At 31.9% G+C, this 20,279-nt stretch overlaps 11 protein-coding genes across 11 annotated transcripts, besides 5 other annotated features; 7 read left to right on the plus strand and 4 right to left on the minus strand.

The window, feature by feature from the left end:
• Positions 1-29: 29 nt before the first annotated feature.
• TA15075 (phosphatidylinositol/phosphatidylcholine transfer protein, putative) lies at positions 30-1,283 on the minus strand (the record flags this gene model as incomplete). Its single annotated transcript, XM_946844.1, has 6 exons — positions 30-157; positions 206-547; positions 596-776; positions 872-971; positions 1,007-1,140; positions 1,230-1,283. 6 exons carry the CDS (start codon positions 1,281-1,283, stop codon positions 30-32), a joined length of 939 nt encoding a protein of 312 aa, XP_951937.1.
• Positions 1,284-1,733: 450 nt separating this feature from the next.
• On the plus strand, positions 1,734-1,979 carry TA15070 (uncharacterized protein; the record flags this gene model as incomplete). The annotated part of the gene is made up of 1 exon (XM_946845.1): positions 1,734-1,979. One exon carries the CDS (start codon positions 1,734-1,736, stop codon positions 1,977-1,979), a length of 246 nt encoding a protein of 81 aa, XP_951938.1.
• Positions 1,980-2,110: 131 nt separating this feature from the next.
• TA15065 (ribosomal protein S2, putative) lies at positions 2,111-3,025 on the minus strand (the record flags this gene model as incomplete). Its single annotated transcript, XM_946846.1, has 2 exons — positions 2,111-2,865; positions 3,019-3,025. 2 exons carry the CDS (start codon positions 3,023-3,025, stop codon positions 2,111-2,113), a joined length of 762 nt encoding a protein of 253 aa, XP_951939.1.
• Positions 3,026-3,456: 431 nt separating this feature from the next.
• Positions 3,457-3,507: a sequence feature (Signal peptide predicted for TA15055 by SignalP 2.0 HMM (Signal peptide probability 0.902, signal anchor probability 0.000) with cleavage site probability 0.732 between residues 17 and 18).
• TA15055 (uncharacterized protein) lies at positions 3,457-5,285 on the plus strand (the record flags this gene model as incomplete). The annotated part of the gene is made up of 4 exons (XM_946847.1): positions 3,457-3,666; positions 3,779-3,993; positions 4,059-4,468; positions 4,519-5,285. 4 exons carry the CDS (start codon positions 3,457-3,459, stop codon positions 5,283-5,285), a joined length of 1,602 nt encoding a protein of 533 aa, XP_951940.1.
• A 62-nt stretch (positions 5,286-5,347) lies between these two features.
• TA15050 (Tpr-related protein family member, putative) lies at positions 5,348-6,895 on the minus strand (the record flags this gene model as incomplete). Its single annotated transcript, XM_946848.1, has 1 exon — positions 5,348-6,895. The coding sequence occupies one exon, from the start codon at positions 6,893-6,895 to the stop codon at positions 5,348-5,350; it is 1,548 nt and encodes a 515-aa protein (XP_951941.1).
• A 187-nt stretch (positions 6,896-7,082) lies between these two features.
• On the minus strand, positions 7,083-7,612 carry TA15045 (uncharacterized protein; the record flags this gene model as incomplete). The annotated part of the gene is made up of 3 exons (XM_946849.1): positions 7,083-7,253; positions 7,319-7,425; positions 7,588-7,612. The coding sequence occupies 3 exons, from the start codon at positions 7,610-7,612 to the stop codon at positions 7,083-7,085; spliced, it is 303 nt and encodes a 100-aa protein (XP_951942.1).
• A 349-nt stretch (positions 7,613-7,961) lies between these two features.
• On the plus strand, positions 7,962-8,870 carry TA15040 (uncharacterized protein; the record flags this gene model as incomplete). Its single annotated transcript, XM_946850.1, has 6 exons — positions 7,962-8,025; positions 8,102-8,224; positions 8,297-8,358; positions 8,390-8,512; positions 8,542-8,717; positions 8,765-8,870. The coding sequence occupies 6 exons, from the start codon at positions 7,962-7,964 to the stop codon at positions 8,868-8,870; spliced, it is 654 nt and encodes a 217-aa protein (XP_951943.1).
• Positions 8,341-8,358: a sequence feature (2 probable transmembrane helices predicted for TA15040 by TMHMM2.0 at aa 78-100 and 120-142).
• Positions 8,390-8,440: a sequence feature (2 probable transmembrane helices predicted for TA15040 by TMHMM2.0 at aa 78-100 and 120-142).
• Positions 8,498-8,512: a sequence feature (2 probable transmembrane helices predicted for TA15040 by TMHMM2.0 at aa 78-100 and 120-142).
• Positions 8,542-8,595: a sequence feature (2 probable transmembrane helices predicted for TA15040 by TMHMM2.0 at aa 78-100 and 120-142).
• A 69-nt stretch (positions 8,871-8,939) lies between the features above and the next one.
• Positions 8,940-15,904, plus strand: TA15035 (uncharacterized protein; the record flags this gene model as incomplete). The annotated part of the gene is made up of 7 exons (XM_946851.1): positions 8,940-13,856; positions 13,931-14,044; positions 14,141-14,267; positions 14,337-14,832; positions 14,883-15,489; positions 15,567-15,642; positions 15,687-15,904. The coding sequence occupies 7 exons, from the start codon at positions 8,940-8,942 to the stop codon at positions 15,902-15,904; spliced, it is 6,555 nt and encodes a 2,184-aa protein (XP_951944.1).
• Positions 15,905-15,981: 77 nt separating this feature from the next.
• TA15030 (ribosomal protein l7/l12, mitochondrial/apicoplast, putative) lies at positions 15,982-16,645 on the plus strand (the record flags this gene model as incomplete). The annotated part of the gene is made up of 3 exons (XM_946852.1): positions 15,982-16,128; positions 16,161-16,299; positions 16,329-16,645. 3 exons carry the CDS (start codon positions 15,982-15,984, stop codon positions 16,643-16,645), a joined length of 603 nt encoding a protein of 200 aa, XP_951945.1.
• A 230-nt stretch (positions 16,646-16,875) lies between these two features.
• On the plus strand, positions 16,876-17,397 carry TA15025 (uncharacterized protein; the record flags this gene model as incomplete). The annotated part of the gene is made up of 1 exon (XM_946853.1): positions 16,876-17,397. One exon carries the CDS (start codon positions 16,876-16,878, stop codon positions 17,395-17,397), a length of 522 nt encoding a protein of 173 aa, XP_951946.1.
• Positions 17,398-17,480: 83 nt separating this feature from the next.
• On the plus strand, positions 17,481-20,185 carry TA15020 (uncharacterized protein; the record flags this gene model as incomplete). The annotated part of the gene is made up of 4 exons (XM_946854.1): positions 17,481-17,971; positions 18,008-18,913; positions 19,083-19,120; positions 19,251-20,185. 4 exons carry the CDS (start codon positions 17,481-17,483, stop codon positions 20,183-20,185), a joined length of 2,370 nt encoding a protein of 789 aa, XP_951947.1.
• Between the last annotated feature and the right edge of the window lie 94 nt (positions 20,186-20,279).

A 20,279-nucleotide genomic window follows, 5' to 3' on the forward strand; every position in this document is an offset into this window, starting at 1 on the left:
TTTAAGTATTGTATAATTTGTTGAATAAATTAGAGATATTCTAAATTGTATAAATCTTCTTGTATGTATGTTCTTTGTTTTAATTTATGTAATATTGATTCATCATTCCATGGCCCAAATGGTGTTGTACACCAATTTTCATCACTTCTCGTACCACCTAAAATGATTTATTCAACTATTTAACTTAATTTAATTATTAGATTACCTAAGAATTGTGGTAATTGATCTTCATCTACGATTTCCAAGATTTTAGATTTTAAATCAGTTTTAGCAGAGACAACGCTAATTTTTGAGAGTGTTTTTTTATCCACTAGTGTGGAAATAACGGACCAGATGGCTGTGAACACGGGTGAGGCATTAACAAATATTAACTTTCCCAGAGTTTCCGGGTAATAATTTTGGGTAAGACTTGACATTGCTGATAAGAAACAACGGAACTTTGAGTTTATTTGATTCATCTGAAAACCTTTCAAATCCACCAATGTCAATATCTGTTCCACATTCTTGTTACAAAATAATGAACAAGACGGTAATACGATATGTATCACTAAACATTATTATATTTAATCTATACAAATAATTAACTGAATTGTACAATATTCGAATCTTTGTATATAATAAAATGTTAAATGTTCATGATTGATGACGTTGATTAATTTAGTAATATCTGATTGTCCCATTCTTTCGATATTAATTGGTCTTCCAAGTTTGTCTATTCCATGAAATGCGTGAGGATAATACATTTTTAATGTATCCCTTATATTCGTCAGGTTCATCTATAAAAATTTATACTCAAATTATCCATTCAAACTTAATTAAACACTTGATTATTGTTAATTAACTAATTGTTTATTGTTAATTAATAGAATACCTTTAGAACTTTAGTTAAATTTACTTGTTTTCTCCATGCAAAATACTTATTTAACATTATTACGGTTTTATTTAAATCAAACTGTCTTGCCCTCAAGAATCTAATTATTATATTGTAATTTAATATTTAAATTACTTGACAAAGAATAAATCATCAAATAAATCTGTGTTTTCGCTAGTTTCTTCTAGAAACCTCAGCTTCACTTCCTTTAACATGATCTTCTGATCACTTTCCAGGGCATATACAAACCCAATCAGCTCATTAGGTGTCTAGATGAAAATTAAATTAAATTTAACCAATCATATTTCTATTTATTTCTAGTATATTTTATAACAGCTTAATATGCATATGGAATTACCAGTTGTGTAGCTGCGTTTTTGTTTTTGGAGTTTCTAAGGCTGAAACTGACCATATTATAATATAAAATATTAGAAATTGGATAATTTAATGTATTTTTACAAAGTATGTAGTATGAAGAATAATTGGGATACACATTCATACACCATAATTTATCTACTCATACTCATTCACTCATTGATACACCTAACCACTTAATTACTATTATTATTTCCATGTTTCAATTATTAACATTTATATCTCATTAATTTATTTTATGAACTCTCTACTCTCAACATAACACTAACACTCTATTCATTTAGTATTGATCTATTTATTACCTTAAACTCTATTACATCAATATATATTATTTAATACACGAACATTGTAATTTATTAAAATAGACATACCATAATAACTATTCTCAAGATTCCATACTACACCATTAAATTGTGTTATATTCCACTAGTGTTATTTACTAATAAATATATAATAATTATTATAATTAATTATTTAGAAAGATTTGATGAATTATAAATCGTTGGCGCCTAAACGCCTTATAAAAAAATTTTGCTGTTGGCACTTTACAAGGAAAGCCCATGATTCATTACAGTCGTCTGAGTGCAGTGACCTGCTCCGAATCACGACAGGGCGATTCTTGAGCCGCCCCGAGCGCCAGCCAGGTAAGTTTAAATCGTCACCACTATATCATACCTACCACATCTCAGCACTCAAATCGGGTGCTTACACCATCTCTCAAATTTACACTTAAACACAACTATTTCATAATTATCTAATTATTTTCCATTATTAATCATATTTTCAATTTTATTAATATTATTATTAATAATTTATATTATATTATATATGCTAATACAATTATATACATTATGGTATAGAAAATTATTTAGTTAATAGGAAGGATGAGAACTCTTCATATATGGAAGGTTGTAATTCAGTTTTGTCCCAAAGATCAGGTGTGAGATATCCATAAGTACTCTTTAAAGCTGCGAAGACAGCTTTGAGGAAGTTACCTCTGGTCTTTGTTGAACCTTTGCTAGTGCTGAAACAGTCCTTAATTCCAGCAAACTGTAATAACTTCTTGGTAGTGGGAGCACCCACAATCTGAGTACCTCTGGGTGCTGGAACTAACCTAACCCTTACTGACCCACACTTTCCTGACACTTTCATAGGAACTGTATGTGGATCTCCAATCATATTTCCCCAGTATCCCATCCTAACTGGCACTAATGAAAGCTTAGCAGAAATAATTGCGCCCCTAATTGCGGTAGCAACTTCCTTTGCGCATTTACTTCCCAAACCCACATGACCGTTGCAGTCTCCAACAGCCACAAATGCCTTAAATCGAGTTCTCTGACCTGCGTTTGTCTGCTTCTGTACTGGGACGATTTTAACAACGTCATCTACAAGTTTATGTTCGCTACGCTCTGGTTGGAAGAAGTAGTCTACGATCTGAAACTCCTTCACTGGGATACTATGGAGATAAATCTGCTCCATTGAGGTGATTAAACCTGCGTGTACTAAACGTCCCAACTTAGTTACTGGGACCCATGACTTAAAATCATCCTCCATGGGCTTATTACGATTAGAACGACGTCCTCTTCCACGTCCAAATCCGGAACCAAAGCCACCTCTTTCTAAATCCAAATTATACAACATATTATATTATTTATATACAAAATATGGAATTATTATTAGTATTAATGGGATATTTTATATATGGAATAAAATTATACTATATATAAAATAACAAATAATTGTATTAATATCGAAATTTAAGGAAAAATTACCTGCCATTGTCTAGAATCCTAAAAAAATTCTTAATTATAACGAGACCCCCAAAATTCAGTTAATAATAATGTTGGGGTAATAATTTAAGGTCATATAACTTATTAAAAAAGATCTAGTTAGAACAGAAAGTGTCCAAAATCACTAATGAATAAGAAATACTCGTAAATGGAATCCGAGATCATATGGGGTGTACAAATCACTATACCAAATTCATTTCGGTATTTCATCATTTTAATCCCACACATTCACTATTTAACCACTAAACTATTTTAACAACACATTGTTAAATTGACGTTTGTAATTTTTGAGATTTTAAATATTTTTAAACTAATCACTTTATCCAATTCTCTACAATAAATTCCTTTAATGTACAATATTTTGGTAGAATTCTTTCTTAAAATGTTAAATTATAGAAATTTAGTAAAATGGAATAAGATATGAAATTATTAATTTTTTTATATTTAAAATTATTAATATTAATTGAGTGTCGAAAAGTGTTTGACATAGATGATGAATATTTGTCTAATAACCTTATAAAAGATGATCAGAGTTCTTTTATATTATATCGCCTTACATTATCTGATGTTCCTTCTTTTACAAATGCTGAAGATTTTAAAGTTGACCTTTTGGCTTCACAATTTATCATTGTAAATTTCTTTATTTTATTTTTTATTTTAGATTAACGTCAATAATACCAATATACAGTGGAGAATTAAGTTAGATTCTGTTAGTTTTTCATATTTAATTTGCATATTTTAGATGATACCAAGTCATTTAATATTCTATCCAGAATTTAACGTTTCACTACTTTCAGCTAATAAGAAATTATCTACTTGGTATTTTACACATTTATATAATTATTTATATAACAATTGTTTAACATTGATTTATTATTGTTTAGGCAAATATTTATTAGAATTCCCAAAGTCTTTAACTTTACTCCACAGATTCTTAAGACTTGACAATTTATCAATGTTGTACAAAATGATTATATATTCATGGTAGTTTAAGTAGTTAATCGATAGATCGAGAAACTTAGAGACTCAGCTGGTGATCAGCCTAACGAAGGACTCCGAGGAAAGGCCGGAACACTATATGATAGAGCCAATGCACTATACGGTGCAATACCTGGTGCTGAAAGTGCTCCTGGTAAACAAGAAGCTAAAGCACTTAAAGATGCTGTCGGTGCTGGTGAACTCAGTGGACTCACACAGGCACTCGCTAATCTTGCAGGTGCTAATGCTGGTAATCTACCTACTCTGGCCAAAGATGCTAAAGATAAATACAATGATGTCAAATCTAAATTCGAAGCAGTTCAGAAACAAAAAGCAGAAGGTAAATATACCGAGTATCAAGATGAATATGGTAAAGTTGAGAAGGCATGGAATGCTTTTAATAATCTCTATAAGGAGGCTTTGAAGGCTGAAATTAGTACAAGTATTCTCATAAGTATGATGTAAAATCCAATACTCTTGGTAGTAGACTTAAAAATAAGGCAGAGGAATTACAGACTGCTGCCAAAGCACTTCAAAACAAGGCTAACAGTGATGGTAATCTTGATACACTTAAAGGTCATGCCGGACAGCTAGCCACAAACGCAGGACTTCTAGCCAGTAGTCCTAGTTCTAGTACTGCCACTAACGTAATAGAAAACTACGACAGTCTAGAAACTGAATACAATGGACTCAATACTGAGAAGGATAAGGTCTCCAAGGAGTTCGAAGCTGTCAAACATATATACAACAGAATGCTCAATATTAAGAAGGCCGGAAAACTTAAAGATCAAGTTGGTGATGGTAATGATGAAAAGATCTGGAAGAAAGCTAAAGAACTATACACAAGAGCCGACAACCTAGCCAATGCCTCTGGACTTCAACCTAGTGATCCTCCTGAACAAAAAGAACTTAAAGAAGAACTCAAAGGACTTGCCACCGCACTTGCTACTGCTGTAGGAAAAGATGATACAGCTGAAGATTCTCTCCAAAAAGCCCTCAAAGAACTCAAAGACCATAATGGCGACAGTACTCCTGAACAGAAGGGTGAACTAGTAAGGAAGGCCAAAGAGGTCATCAAACATTATGACGCTGTCAAAGAAGCCTACGAAAATGTTAAGGCAAAACAAACTCAATACACCACAGCTCTTTCTGATGGTGAAAAAACTAAATACACCGAAGTTGAATCTAAATTCACTCAACTTCAACAAGCCTACGACGAAGGAAAGTGTAAGGATATCACTCCTATCTATGACAAGGAATCCATTAGATAAACAGAATCAAGTTGGGAGTTGTTAAAGTTTAATCAAGTCCAAAATATTGAACAATTCTAGATCTATTTTTCTTCAAACTGAGCTCCATAAACGGCATTTTTAATGGACTCGATATCATTCTGGACAGTAAATTTAGGATCAGCAGGTAGTAAGCTGTTGATACTCTTTAACTTAGCTATGACGGTTTTCACTTCTTTGGCAGTAGCCGGACTGGTTATTGATTGTACCTTAGATTCCATCTGTTTTGCGTAGTGTTTGATCTTGGTAAAGTATAGTATTTTGTCATATACAGCCTTGAGATTGGCGTAGGCAACCCCAACTTCTTTGACCTTTAGTTCATCACCAACTAGAACTTGACCTTGTTTGGCTAGTGCTGAATTTAGTTTTTGTTTGTATTCATTTTTATTTGCCAGATCATCGTATGCTTTAGTGACCTTGTCGAACGCAGTTATGACCTCAGTGGCCGGTGAAGTAGTGTCACCAGGACCATTGATAGCTCCTACCAGTGCCTTTGCTTTCTGTGCAAGACCTTCACTAGGATCTTTACTTGCTGCTTCAGCTAGAGCATTGGCTTCTTTAGTAAGTCCAGAAACAGCCTTTAGGTCACTGGCTTTAGTAGAAAGTGCCTGTGCCAGGTTGGATAGTTCTTGGACCCTAAGTATGAGGACATTTTCATAGGACTTCTTAAGAGCCTCGAACTTTTTATCAAGTGCATTGAAAGCAGTTGTAACTGGGCCATATTCGACTCTAGCAGCAAGCTTAGTATAATCAGAGTCTTTTGCCTTAATTTTTTCGTAGGCTTCTTTGACTTTTTTGTACTTCTCGATTACTTTGGTGGCGTTTTCAACAATATTAGTATCACCTTCGGCAGTTTTGAGTTGATTGAGGGCCTGTTGGAGACCAGCATTATTGTCGGTAGCATTCTTGAGTTCGTTGGCAAGTCCTTTGAGTTGTTCTTTAAGGTCTTTTTGGGGATCATCTTGAGGAGATAGTCCAGGGGCATTGGCTAGGTTACTTGCTTTAGTATGTAGGTCTGAGGCCTTTTGTAGAATCCCATCACTACCATTGCCAATTAGGTATCTAATCCTATAACCTATTAGCATTTGGTAATATGTGTTCTTAACCAAGTGGTAGGCCTTGACAACCTGGATGACCTCGGGATGTTCGGTTAGTTTACTATCACCAGCTTGTTTCATTAGTGCTAAGTAATGTTTTTCAACCTCTTCAAATGCATTTATGACTTGGTTGGCCTGATCTTCAGCAGGACTACCAGCTTGTTTAGCTAGTTCTTCTGCAGCCTTGAATAGACCGCTAGTACCACCAGAAGTGCCGGCTGCATTCTTAAGAGCACCGGCCGTATCTTTAAGTGGTTTAAGTGCAGTGTCAGTCGTAGCAGCTGTTTCTAGTGTTTTGGCTGCATCGTAAAGTGCTAAGGCCTTAGCAGCTAGTTCTCCGGATTTATTAGCGAGTCCAGATTGAGCATTATTTTGTTTATCGAGATCAGTATCCTGAGTTGAAGCAACCTCACTTTTAGATTGATTACCAGCAGTGGTACCAAGTTTTGTGGCCTTAGTCTTGAATCCATCAGGAACAATATTGCTTTGGACCATATAATTCCAAAATCAAAAGTACCTTTAGGATTAATAGGGAGCCCACGAATGGTCTGGTGATGGTAAATGTAAGTTCTGGGGAACCACTTGGAAATGGGTACCAAATAGTAGTCTAGCTTGGTGGCATCTGTGTGATATTCTTATACCTGCAATAAAATTAAGTCATTCAGAACAATTCGGATTAAAACTATTCTAAAGAGTATTGTTGAAGTAAATTATGGTAAAGTTCTTGAGTGTTGATTTTATTTTGGTTGAGGTTCAAATGGGTTAAAAACTCTTCAAATTCCTTGAAAGTTATTCTGTTACCAGTTTTAAATATTTGATAGAGTGAATTACGATCAATGGTATCATTCATATTCTACAATTATTATATACTAGTTAATACAATGAGAAATATATGACAGTATAAATATATGAAATCACCTTTAAAAGAGATGAAAGCTGTTCGTTTTTGTGATATTGTTCATTCTTAAACTTATTAATTAGATTTTTAACCTCTTCTTTAGTGAAATGGGTGCCTTCAACTTCATCTGAACTAACAAATCATTGAATTAAGAACTTACGTAACAGGGACAAAGAGTGAAATGAGCTCATGTGCATCCTGAGCGGTCAGATAATCACCATTTCTAGAGAGAACAGTAAATGCTTCGTCGAACTAAGAGGGATTTAGGTTAAATTAAGTTAATTCAAACTTACGTTAATTTCAGAAGAAGCCATTTTTTATTCTAAAAAGAGAGTTTATAAATTAGATAAACTGTGTATGAAAATTATGTGAATAACAGCTAATTAGTTTACACATTATTGGGTTATGGATGGATGAATGATTTTATACTATATATTATAGGAAGGGATTTTAAATGAAATGGAGCAAATCTAAGTTAGTTAATAAGTTTAATAATAATTTTTAGAATTGGTTTCGCTATTTTTGTAAAGAATTTATATTTTAATTGATTATTTAGGTATATATACTGTTATACTACTCCCTTCTTGCATCATTTTTAACAATCTTCTCAAAAATGTAACTTTAAACCATTTAAAATTATTTCAGAATAAATTTCAACCAAAAATGGTATATAATTTTGTTTGTGTTATATTTACCTTTGGTGGCAGTGATAACGTGGACATATTACGTATGTATCATCTCAAATCCAGGCTTCATTCCGAATATAAACGGTAACAAAACATTGTTTTAAACCATTTTATTAGTGGAAGAAATCGGAGAATACAAGGATTACTTTGAATTTTGCGACAAGTGTAATTCCTCAAGACCAATCGGATCACATCACTGCAGAAGATGCAAAAAATGCATCCTTAAAATGGACCATCACTGTATGATATTATGAGCCAATTAATTATATAATTAGATGTATCATTGTACGGTTAATGGTAATCTGTTGTTAGGTGTTTGGATAACGAATTGCGTTGGATTATGTAACCAAAAATATTTTATACAGTTTCTTGTGGTAATTTTAATAATTTTAAGAATATTTCCAGTATATGGAGCTGATGTGTATTTTTAATCTTCTGTTAATAGTGGGTAACATAATGGACCTTTTAGATAAGAATGATAACCTTGATTCTTACATTTTCAAGAGAGATGCTTTATACTTTATCTTTGTAAGAGAAAATCACAATATTATTTTTAGATTAATTTCCTTATTTCGGTTATATTTTTCCTGTTTGTGTGTATAATCTTGATTGGCCAGATTTGCTCGATAATAAAAGGAAATTCTAAAATTGATGAGTTGAAAAAAATCAAATTCAAAAGAATAACCGTGAAGGAAAATTTGAAGATAATTTTTGGAAATTCTTTTGCTCAAATGTATGTTTCCCCTATCTAAATGTTGCAAATTAATATTAATTTTCCAGACTACTCCCTGTAAAAAATAAAATGTATAAATATAATGATGAACTGAAGTTTGAGACGATAATCGACATGATAAACAATAAACACCTGGAAATCACAACACCATAATTAGAAGGTTTACCCGAACCCTATAATCTTTGATTTCACACAATATACACTATATTTACGCTATAATCCATGGCGTCCTATACGTCTGTTTCCACAGCAACCCAAAACTCGGCCAGTTGTACCTTGAATCCCACTAATGGGTTCAATTCCATGACTGGGCCGAGTGAACTGGTCTTATATCTATGTAGAAACAGCTTCAAATACCTGTACAATACACTTATTGATAATAGATTTAACGAAAAAATTTTAAATCAGATTTTAAATGATGAGTTTATCATTAATAATGCAGTTTCTCGTTTTTTGCAATTTTTTACTACTAACTCTACACAATTGGATAATTCTAATTTAAATAAAGCTGATTCTAACGCAGAGATTGGAATTTTGATAAAGAATAAAATACTGAATGAACTATTGATTAGTAATGAGTTCGGAGGAAGCGTTAGTGAAGTTGAAAAGTTGGATAATATATTAAAGGTGTACAAATTGACCCTGTTCAATAGGACTAATTATGTTGAGTTTGATCGTAATCTACCGTTGAGCTATGAGAAGGATAAGAGTTTGCTAATTTTTGATGACCCCAAGCTTATTAATGAGGTCAAGCATGTGATAAGGCACGAAATTCTCTCATACCTTGAATGCCTTAACTTTATGTTCAACTACACATTGGAACATGATTGTAAGGTTATAAATAATATTGTAAGTAATTTTGAGGATTTCCGGAGTAAACTCTTTGGCATATATAATGAGTCACAGCATTCTTCAGATTTAGTGCGTTCAGCATTGTTACTGAATCTGATCAACCTACATTATGTATCAAATGTATACACTTCTAATCACATTGATTTGTACCAGAAAAGATTTGAAATGGTCACAAATACTAGTTCAAATTCTGAAAATTCCGCTAGTGGCATTAGTAAATCATTACAAGATGTTCTTTTGGCACTTTATTCTTTTTTTGATTCAACTTCCGGACGTAATTTTGATTCCTCATTTAAGTTAACTTATGAAATTGAAAGTATTGAAAGTTTCAAAAATAGGATTCATTCGGTTATATTTGGTATAATATCTGATTACTCTAGAAGGGTTAATACGAACATCGTAAATGTTATTTTGCTTAAAGTTTTCGAGAAAGAATGCATGAAATCCCCTAAAAATGATTTGGTAAACGTGATTAAATCCAAGCTAAAACGTCACATATCTTTTGGGATATTGAGTAGTAGAGAAGCAGGCGGTTACATACCACTTTATATACTAAGAAACGATTTCTTTAAAAGGTTACTTTCCGACGATATGGATCTCAACATTCACATTATTAACAATTTTATTCTTAAAAACTATCCAATCTCATTACTTAGTGACTTGATTAATACACATTTTAACTCGATACAGCTGGGTCTGAAGTTTAACTACTGTATTGAAAAGGGCACTTTAGGAGATAAAGGGCTTATAGATATATACAATAGTGTATTATTATTGTTCAAGAATGATAGAGAACTGGATTTTATAACGTCAACCCTGTCATCAGCTGTTTCTAAGTCTGAATCCATCGATAAAGTAACGAATTTAATAAATTTCCTAACTAATATGTTAATTTTGAACAAAAATTTCCTCAGAAAACTCAAACCTTTCACGGTGGAACTCAAATTTAATATTTCTAACGTAGAGTTCGATTCGCCAGAATTAATATTACTCGAAATATTGCTCAAATTGTATACAAATAACAGTGATGTTGATTTGATAAACTGGATTTTAAGATTTTTTTACGCACGATTTCTAACAATTGAGTCTTTGGTGTTGAGAATATGTAATACTTCACAGGTAGATCGAGATGGACAAAAATTAAGTCAACGAGAGGTTAATTTTGCATTCAGGAAAATATTATACGAAATAATTATTCATATGAAGTTGGATAACAGTAATGTTGAGATATATTTGGTATTGCTAGACTCATTTTATAAACTTTGTAGTTCACTTGGTAAAGGGAAGAGTAAATCTAATTCGGGGTCTAATTTGGATAGAATTGACCAAGAAGTGCTGACAAGGATGTATAGATTTATACTAAACAGCCAAAACCTTTCAAACCTACTCACTTTTATCACATTGGTCAGGACTAATTGTAATGAATTGGCAACTGACTTCATCATGCTTCTCATCAATAACAGGAATTATGATAACTTGGTCCAGACATTGAGGTGTAACACGTTGTACAATTTCGACACAAATCAGTTAATTGTATACAACGCCTCATCTAGGAGTAGGAAATTGTTAAATTCATGGAAAAGCACTGTTCAATTTGATGAAACTATAAAAAATTGTCCAGTAGAAATTTCGTTGAGATTGTTCGACATAGTTTTAGAAATCACATCTAAGGACGAAAAAATGCTCTCATTTTATGTTAAAAATTGTTTTAAAAGTCTGTTGGTAAGTGGAACACACTCAAATCGTGATCTACTTGACCTATTCAAATCATTAAAAGTGCTATCTATAAACTATCCTCAGGCCTTTAACGTCCTAGGGCTTTTGTATGAGCTGTCTTACCGTTATAACTACAACAGCAGTTTACTGATCCTATCCAGTGACAATTTTAGAAACTTTTCTAGTACGGATAATACATTGTTCATTAACAAAAACCTCTCAGATAATATGGAATCAAGTAATTTAGAATTAAAAGGACTTAACAAGGATTTAATGATGTATTTGTTAAATTTGATCGTGGTTGCTGATGGCGACTGTGACCTAACTTTATACAAATTATTGAAGTATTTGGTGTATAATACCTATTTCGGCTTCAAATACAATATTGTCAACAATGAAATAATAGTATCATATGATAAGATTGAGAATGTATCTGAAGTACCTGAAAACATAAATTTCAGTAACATTGAGGAACTCTGTAATAATATTTTAATAAAATTTATTAATGATCAGAGCAGAATAACAGTTAATAAGCTAAAAACTTTGTATAATATATTGTCAATAATGTCTTCTCAGCAAGTAGTGACTGAATACATTAACTTGATACTTAACAAGTTGATAAATTATTGTATTACAAGTTTTGAAGTGACATCGGATTCGGGAATCAATTCACTTTTAGAAGATGATTTTACTAAACTCATGGTCAAAATTGCACAACTGCTGGTCCAAAAGATTTACATTTTCGCAATGAGCTATTTTGATAAGGTCAATTTAGTAGGTTCCGTAATACAATTGGGGAATTTTATTGTTACAACAAAATCTTCAGATACATTTACATCTCAATTAAATAAAATTAATTTAAACCCACAATTTAATAAAACTAATTTAAACCCTCAATTTAATAAAGATATTGAAAATATAATGAGAAAAGTTTTATCCTTGTATTTCGTATTAACAACGAAAGGCTCAGAAACGACAGAGGATACTTTCACACTGTTCTGTCTGTACAATTTAGTTAAAATTATAAAATGTAGCCTGGTGTTAAACATCAATGAGTGGAGACTGTTGTTGTTAAGACTTTCAATTAATAAATATAAGGACAAACTGTACTTAAAGTACCTATTTAAGTTATATAACATACTTAAAGTTTCTCACAATACAAGTGATAATATGGAAGGTCATACAAACAATTTTAGTGGGCAAAATACAAGAAATAATTTGGAAGGTCAACAAGAGGGAAGAATATTTGAAACATGTAGTGTTTTGGAAGTAGATAAGCTGGAGAAGGAGGTAATAGACAACTATCATTCACAAGAGTTGAATACGGATATGATAATTTTCTTATATAATCTGTCGACGAAAATAGGTGAAGAGTATTTAAATAAGGTTATTGATAAGGTTATTGAACACATAAATAAGTTTAGTGACATAGAAACTATGGATAATGGAGAAATAAATCAAGATGACACAAGCCAAGATAGAGTAGTACTAAAAAATAACTTTATAATGGTAAGAGAGGCGAAAAATTTGGTAAAATGTGAAAATTTGAAGTTGTTTTACATATTCTACAACGAGTTTGAAAGGTTTGGAGAAAAATGTTTCAAGGAGATAAACAGGATGGTAAACGAGGTAATTTATTACCTGACCAGTGATAAGACGATTAAAAATAGTAAATACTACATCCACTTTTTTAAGTACCTGGTCAGATTCAAGAACCATAACCAAATCTTAAAAGTGATCAATAACATTGATCAACTTAACTATTACTTCTACCTGATCTTCCTGTACTCACTTGCAAACACCGGTGAAAACAACGCATTTGGTTGTGTCAAGTTGATGACTAATACGGAAAGGGCTAAAACGAGCGATTTGGACATACTATTAAAAAATGTGTTATGCAACAGGGTAAAATATATAGTAAACTACACTGGAGAAAGTGTTGTGCTGTATAACGAACTGCTCCTGATAATGAACCTCGTTATGCTATGCAACGACGTGGAAAGTGTCGGAGTGGTTGTCGAGGATCTGTATAACTTCATTTTGGGGAAATCCTCTGACAAGGTCATTTTCCTCAAAATCGTGAACAATTTCATCAATCTGCTTTTTAGATTCTGGTTCGACATTAAGACGCTGAAAATGCAAGTAGTCACACTTATTAATGTTAGCAGTATCTGGGCAGGAGCATCAGGCGAAGTAGCTAAAAGTATGGTAGATGTAACTAGTGGTTATTGTACGAATAATATGTACAATGGGCATGAGTGCAATGACCATGGGAACCACTTAAATACAAACAATAAAGTAAATGGATTTATCGCAAACGGTGTCGAGACTGTGAGGCAAGTAAACAATAATAAAGAGGGAGTGGAATTCCCTACACATTTCCCTGAAATCGTCAGACCAGAAAGCCTGGGCTTAAATTTATACAACGTTTTCTTCAACTGGAATGAGAAGATCAAACTATCTAACCTAGACATGTTCCTACACCACTTTGATGCAATGTATTCCGAAAATACAGATAACCAGGAACAAGATAAGATCAAATTATTGAAAATCATCAGTGAAAAATTAAAGGTGCTTTACACATCAATAAATAACTGATTCCTTACCTCTCATAATATTCTATCTTCTATTGGGTACACTTTTAGATACTTATAAACAATATTGTATCAAATAGACTTTTACACTCGCAAAATTTTATAATGTTATATTGCCATGACGATGACGATTTTTTCGATAAACTTGATCAGTTGCTAGGACCAGTATGTTATACCATACTACAATAGTTGTGTATTTTATATTGTATTCCCTAATCTTCTATAAAAAACAATGATATATATGTTGATAAAATTTTATAGGAGAGCAGTGTACCGCTGATTCAGATCGTAAAGCTCATAAATGTCGATATAAACGAGATTCTGATAAATTATATAACAAACAAAAAAAAGTTCATCTATTCTTATTTTGATTTGTCAATTTATCAATGTAAATTTTAAATTATTTGAACTTAAGTAATTAGTTAAAAAAAGTATAAAAAATTAAAATGTGCCTTAGTTGATAATAACGAAATTCTGCTGACGTATGAGTGGAACGAGTTTAAGAGTAGACTGGTAAAGTATGTGGAAGACAAGGAAATTGTTAAGACGTTATTATCGAGCGATTTGGTCGATTTCACCAGGTTGTTGCTTGACAATGTTAATTTTCACGTCGTGTACATCTTCGATAACTATAACGACATCATCCAGAATAAACTCCTAATCAACATTTTAAAGCTTCACGAGTATGTATATGACGGAATCAACAATGTCCTAAACCAGTTAACCAATAAACTAATTGTAGTTCTCATAGGGAAGTATGAAATACCAATCAATTACCAGTACAACATCCCTATCATAAAATTATACTACAAGTATCCAAGCAAGTCATTCCTGACTAATTACATTCACCAATACTACAATAAAAAGATCAGCCTTGGTTTCATCAAGTACATTGTAAGCATACTGTACAGTTACTACAACAACGATATCCACTCACTTCTCCTCTACACCAGGTAATTTATTCATTTTATTATAAATTTTACATTCTAACATAAATGTGCAGTATATTGTATAAGATTTATAATACTATACCGAACACGACGAGTGTGAGGAATAATAAGACTCTTGGAATAAAGCTGACGAGTAATCAGGATCTTTACAACTCAATTGACAAATTCATTCACAACATTATTGTTAATTATAAGACCAGATTTATTAGCCACATAACATCCGGGTATCCATATTCCTGCACTGACTCAAGCATAAATGTGACTTCAAACGATACATCACAGCGTAGTTTAGATGAAAAGTCTGACGCCGATGATGAATGCTATATAGTTTCCAATGGAATTAGTAAATCTAGCCTGGACCACTCACAAAACGGAACTAATAATACACTGAGTTCTGATAATTTGTTAAAGGGAAATAAAAGTGAACTGAATTTGTTGTGTAAGATAATATTAATTTCAAGTTATATATCATCGATATATAACATAAACGTCGTAAGTCAGTATAATAAAAGGTACAAACAAGTGACCTCTGTCAACAGTGTGTCGAGTAATACTACCAGTCACACTTTTACCCTCAAGTATCTCATGGCAATACTTCAACTCATCCTCATACTACTCGATATTAAAATTAAAATCACAAACCAGTTCATACACAACAACGTATCTTTCTAATAGTTTTTCATCAAACACTTAGTTACTCCTTAATTAGCTTACACAATTTTCATCTAACTTTATAGCTCTTTTGGTTAATAGAGGAAGGATACATATATATTATAAATAGTAGTAATAACAATAATATAAGAATTGATAAAGGTATTTTCCACTCCACATTTTAAAATAAATATTGTTTTATTTAGGGAAAAGCGGGTTAATATTCAATAATATAATAAAGAATGAAGCTGAAGGCTCAGTTAATAGTAACAAGGATGAAAGCAATTTAATACTTTTGAACGGTAACTTGAAGTTATATTTGAATGTAAGTTTTACACATTTTTACACTTTCCAGGTTTCAAACGAACATATCTTCCAACTTTTTAAGGAAGTTAATTTTGATCCTAAAATGCTTAATTTATAATTTCATTTCATTCATACCCTATATTATATATCATGTTGTTATTATTTACTATTATGTATATTATATAGTCTTGTATCATGTTTCTCAATAGATTGTTAATATTTAAAACTATAAATAACCTAAATAGACGAAATTTTACAACATTTGATGTGTTTAAGAAATTACAAGATTCTAACACCGATAATGGTAAAGTGGATGAAGAAACCAGAAAACCTTCCTTAAAAGTATTTAACTAACACAATTTTATTATTTTTAGGTTATAAAATTAGTGGACGAGATCCTCAATTTAACCCTAATTGAGGTGGCAGATCTGTGTAACCTTTGCCAAGATAAACTTTCCACTAAAAATATCGGCAATAGATTGCCGTTTCCACATCCAAACTCATTTTTTCAATGTAATTTTATAATTTTACTCAATTTTTAGACAATGGATTCGTCGGCGGTAACATGAACTTCACACCACCTCCTCCTTCTCCATCTCCCACCAACACTTCTGATTCTACACCAAAGGAAGCTAATGCTAGTCCTAAGGAGGAAGTTGTGAAGGAAAAGGCGCCTTTGAAGAGGACTATAAAATTGGTTGGGTTCGATAAAGAGAAGAAGATTGATGTAATAAAAACCATCAGAACAATATTAAATATTTCACTAAGAGAGTCTAAGGAATTGATAGAATCTTATCCCAAAGTTATTAAAAAAAGTACTTTTCCACAATTAACAAAATTATATACCATAGATAACTAGTTATATATCTTAAATACCATATATGTATAATGTGTATGATAGATGTGAGTGAGGAAGAATCGGAGAAGTTGAGTAAATTAATAAAGGATTCTGGAGGCCATGTTGAAGTAGAATAATTTTTAATCTACAGTTTAATTTTTTATCTTAATAGTACAAATTATAATAAAATTTATTAACACTGTAGTGTAAATTCTACATTTGGAGTGATTAATATGTATTAATTTTTATAAATGATTCTTGAAGAGAATTGTGTTTTTTCTTTAGATTTAGTTGAAAAATTAAATAAATATTTTAACTCATACTACAAACATTTGTTTTCCAAAATTGTTCCAATTTCAGTACAATTTAACCCCTCTTCCTCCCATTTTAGAATAGAAGAACCAAAGAAGACCAGTGTAAAAGGTGTGTTGGATGAAGAGAAGAGATTTAATGTTACGGAAAAGATTGTAGAACTCCATAGTTTATTATGTGTGTATAAAAATGATAAAAATGCCCATAGAAACTTATTAATATTTCCTATACATTGTAATTCCAAGGTTATTTCAAATGATCTCATAAATATACTTCAACTTACTACAGAAAATACTGATTTTAAGGATGATTTTGGAGAAATTCCCAGAAAATACGGATTTTTGAATGAATTACAAAATTCACTGGATTTTAATAATAGACTATTTATTTCAGTTTTTTATGAAAATAATAAATTTACTCTTTATGAGCTCAATTTTAATTCGATTCTTAACTTTTTGTAACAAATCATTCATAACTACATATATAACTACATAAAAAACTTTGAAGGGAGTATTTTATATGAGTACTGTTAGTTGTTGGAAACATGATATGTGAAAATTGTGATGAGGAGATAGGAGAAGCTGTCACATGTCCCATCTGTGGTGTGATTCAGAACATCACTGAGACCCAAGTTGATGTTTTCTCAGGTTTCTATTCAAAATCACAGAGAATCTCACAGCCCGCTCCATTACATACTGAAACTACTATACCAACAATTTTACAAACTGGTCCAACTCCCTCAGACGCTGTTGATACTATAGATAGTAAGATAAAGGGGAGAATATGTGAATTACAAGAATTACTAAAAAATATAGTCAAAATATTAATAATTAAGTATAATGTAACGTACAGGGTAGAACTTTACGCAAAAAATCACTGGAAATCATTTTTAACGAGATTTATTACTAATCTAAACTCAGTTGTGGATGTTACGAGCTCTCCAGATAATTCTGGAAAAGTGGTGGATGAAACTATGAGTATAAAATGTCTGGATGAACGTCTAGTGATGGAAATAATATGTAAAAGTTTAAATAAGTATCGATATCCGATAAATATTAATGAGTTGTATAGGCTCATTATATACAACAGACTCCTGTATATTAATTTTAACAAAAATCCAAATTCCCAACCTAACTATTTGGATGATATAGAAGACTGTAATGGACTGAATAATAGTAAAGTGGATATACTATGCAGAAAAATAATGAAATATTTAAGATTGCCGAGTATTTGTTTAATAGTGTTGGATAAGTTAATTGGTTGTGTATTAGAGGCCGAGTTAAATTTGAGTGATGAAATACTTTCCTGTGCATTAGTGCTCATTGTTTGCCGTTTATTATGGCCAATTTATCATATTCAACCCCCAGCCCACAATACTACCAAGTCAAATACAGAGAATAGGGGTAACATATCAAATGAAAAAGACGATGTTATAAATGATTCAGACAATAGAATCTTAAAGTATGTGTTGGACAAGTATAGAGAAAAGGATATGAACTCGTTTATGTCTTCAATTTTGTACAGATACACAAATAATTATTATCTACAATTTAAGCTTTCAAGTCTTAAACACCTGTTCAACTCACATAATACTACACTTAATTTATTAGGATTCAAATTCCAAGATAATTCTAACAACTCAATTACTAATGAGGAAAGTGAAGATGGTGTGGATGAATTGATTGATAAGTTGAAAAGGGGATTAATGACTAATAATGAAATATATTATGTAATAACAAGTTTGTTTAGAAATTACCCAAACTTTTCTGGCTTTTCCTTTGAAAAATTGTTAGAATTTACACATTTTGCATTCACTAATCGTGACCAAAAGAGACAAACTTTCAAATCCATCCAAAAAATTCTCAATACTAACCAATACAATATTTATAATACTATTAATCTGAACGCAGTATTGAGCAAGGGGGACAACACTGAAAATAATAAAAACAACGCTAATCAGGGTGTGAAAGCGAATTTGTATGAATTTGAATTGAACAAGATTAATAATTTAATGGGACACATGGATACAATTACTGAAATTGGTTATACACTACCAAATAGACCATATAAACTTAAAAATAAATCCTACAGTATAATATTAACTTAGTTTATATATTTATATTGTAATGATGTAATTTTTTTATAGGTGGGTTGCCTGTAATATACGTTTTAACTTTGAAGGTGGTAACCAATTATATTGGCGTTTCTCAGTATAAAGTTCACGAGAATGTAGTTTCAATTGAGCAGTTTCTAATTGATAAATTTAACTAATTTTAATTTATATGTTAGATAATTATATCAAATTAATTTGAAGAGTTAGTTGGTACTGATGCTAATAAACTTCGAAAACTGGCCGGTGAACTATATACTAAAGCCAATGCCCTAGCCGATAAAGTTAGTGCTGAAGATAGTGATGGTCAGGCTGCCAAAAATCTTGCCGATGAGGTCGGTCAAAATGAACAGAGTGGACTCACGCAAGCTCTCAAAGATCTTGCTGGTGCTACTGATCTTGAACTAACTAATAAGGTCCAAGCTGTTAAAGATAAATACAAAATAGTCAAAGAGAAATATGAAGCAGTCCAGACACAAAATAGAGAAGGCGCATATAAAGACAAGGGTAAAGAAGAATATGACAAAGTTGTAGCCTCATGGAATGATTTCAATAATGTCTATAAGGAGTTTGATAAATACATTAGTGGTGGACACGAAAGAAGAAGATTTAGTGAAGCTCCTATGTATGATGTCGATAACACTAATCCTGGTGAAAGAGTTAAACTTAAAGCAGAAGATCTGAGGGATGTGGCCAAACTACTTCAGGCACAAGTTGGTGAACAAACTAGTGGTGGAAAGATCTGGAATCAGGCCAACCAACTACACGGTGCAGCCCATGCACTAATCGAGCAAGTATCTACTAAACCTGATCTTACAGGACCTCTAGATGTCCTCAAGAAAGCCATTGGAGAAAATGATTCTGCTGCTGATTCTCTACAAAAGGCCCTCTCTGAACTCTCTAGTGCTAAAGAAAATGAAGTTGTTGAAAAGGCCCTTGTTGTAATAGAGAAGTACAACAAAGTCAAAGATGCATACGATAAGGTCACGGAGAAATCAGATGCATATACTAAAGCTCTTAGTGATGAACAAAATAAATACACCGAAGTTACATCTCAATTTGAAGCACTTCAAACCGCCTTCAACGCTGGAAAGTGTAAGGCTATCAGTCCTATTTATGACAAACCTATGATTGGATAAACAACATGAAGTTGGAAGTTGTTAAAGGTTACAGAGTCCAAAATATTGAAAAATATCTAATGTATTTTTTGTCCAAGTGAGTTCCATAAACGAC

This window comes from Theileria annulata, chromosome 2 (assembly GCF_000003225.4).
Source record: "Theileria annulata chromosome 2, complete sequence, *** SEQUENCING IN PROGRESS ***".
Lineage (NCBI taxonomy): Eukaryota > Apicomplexa > Aconoidasida > Piroplasmida > Theileriidae > Theileria > Theileria annulata.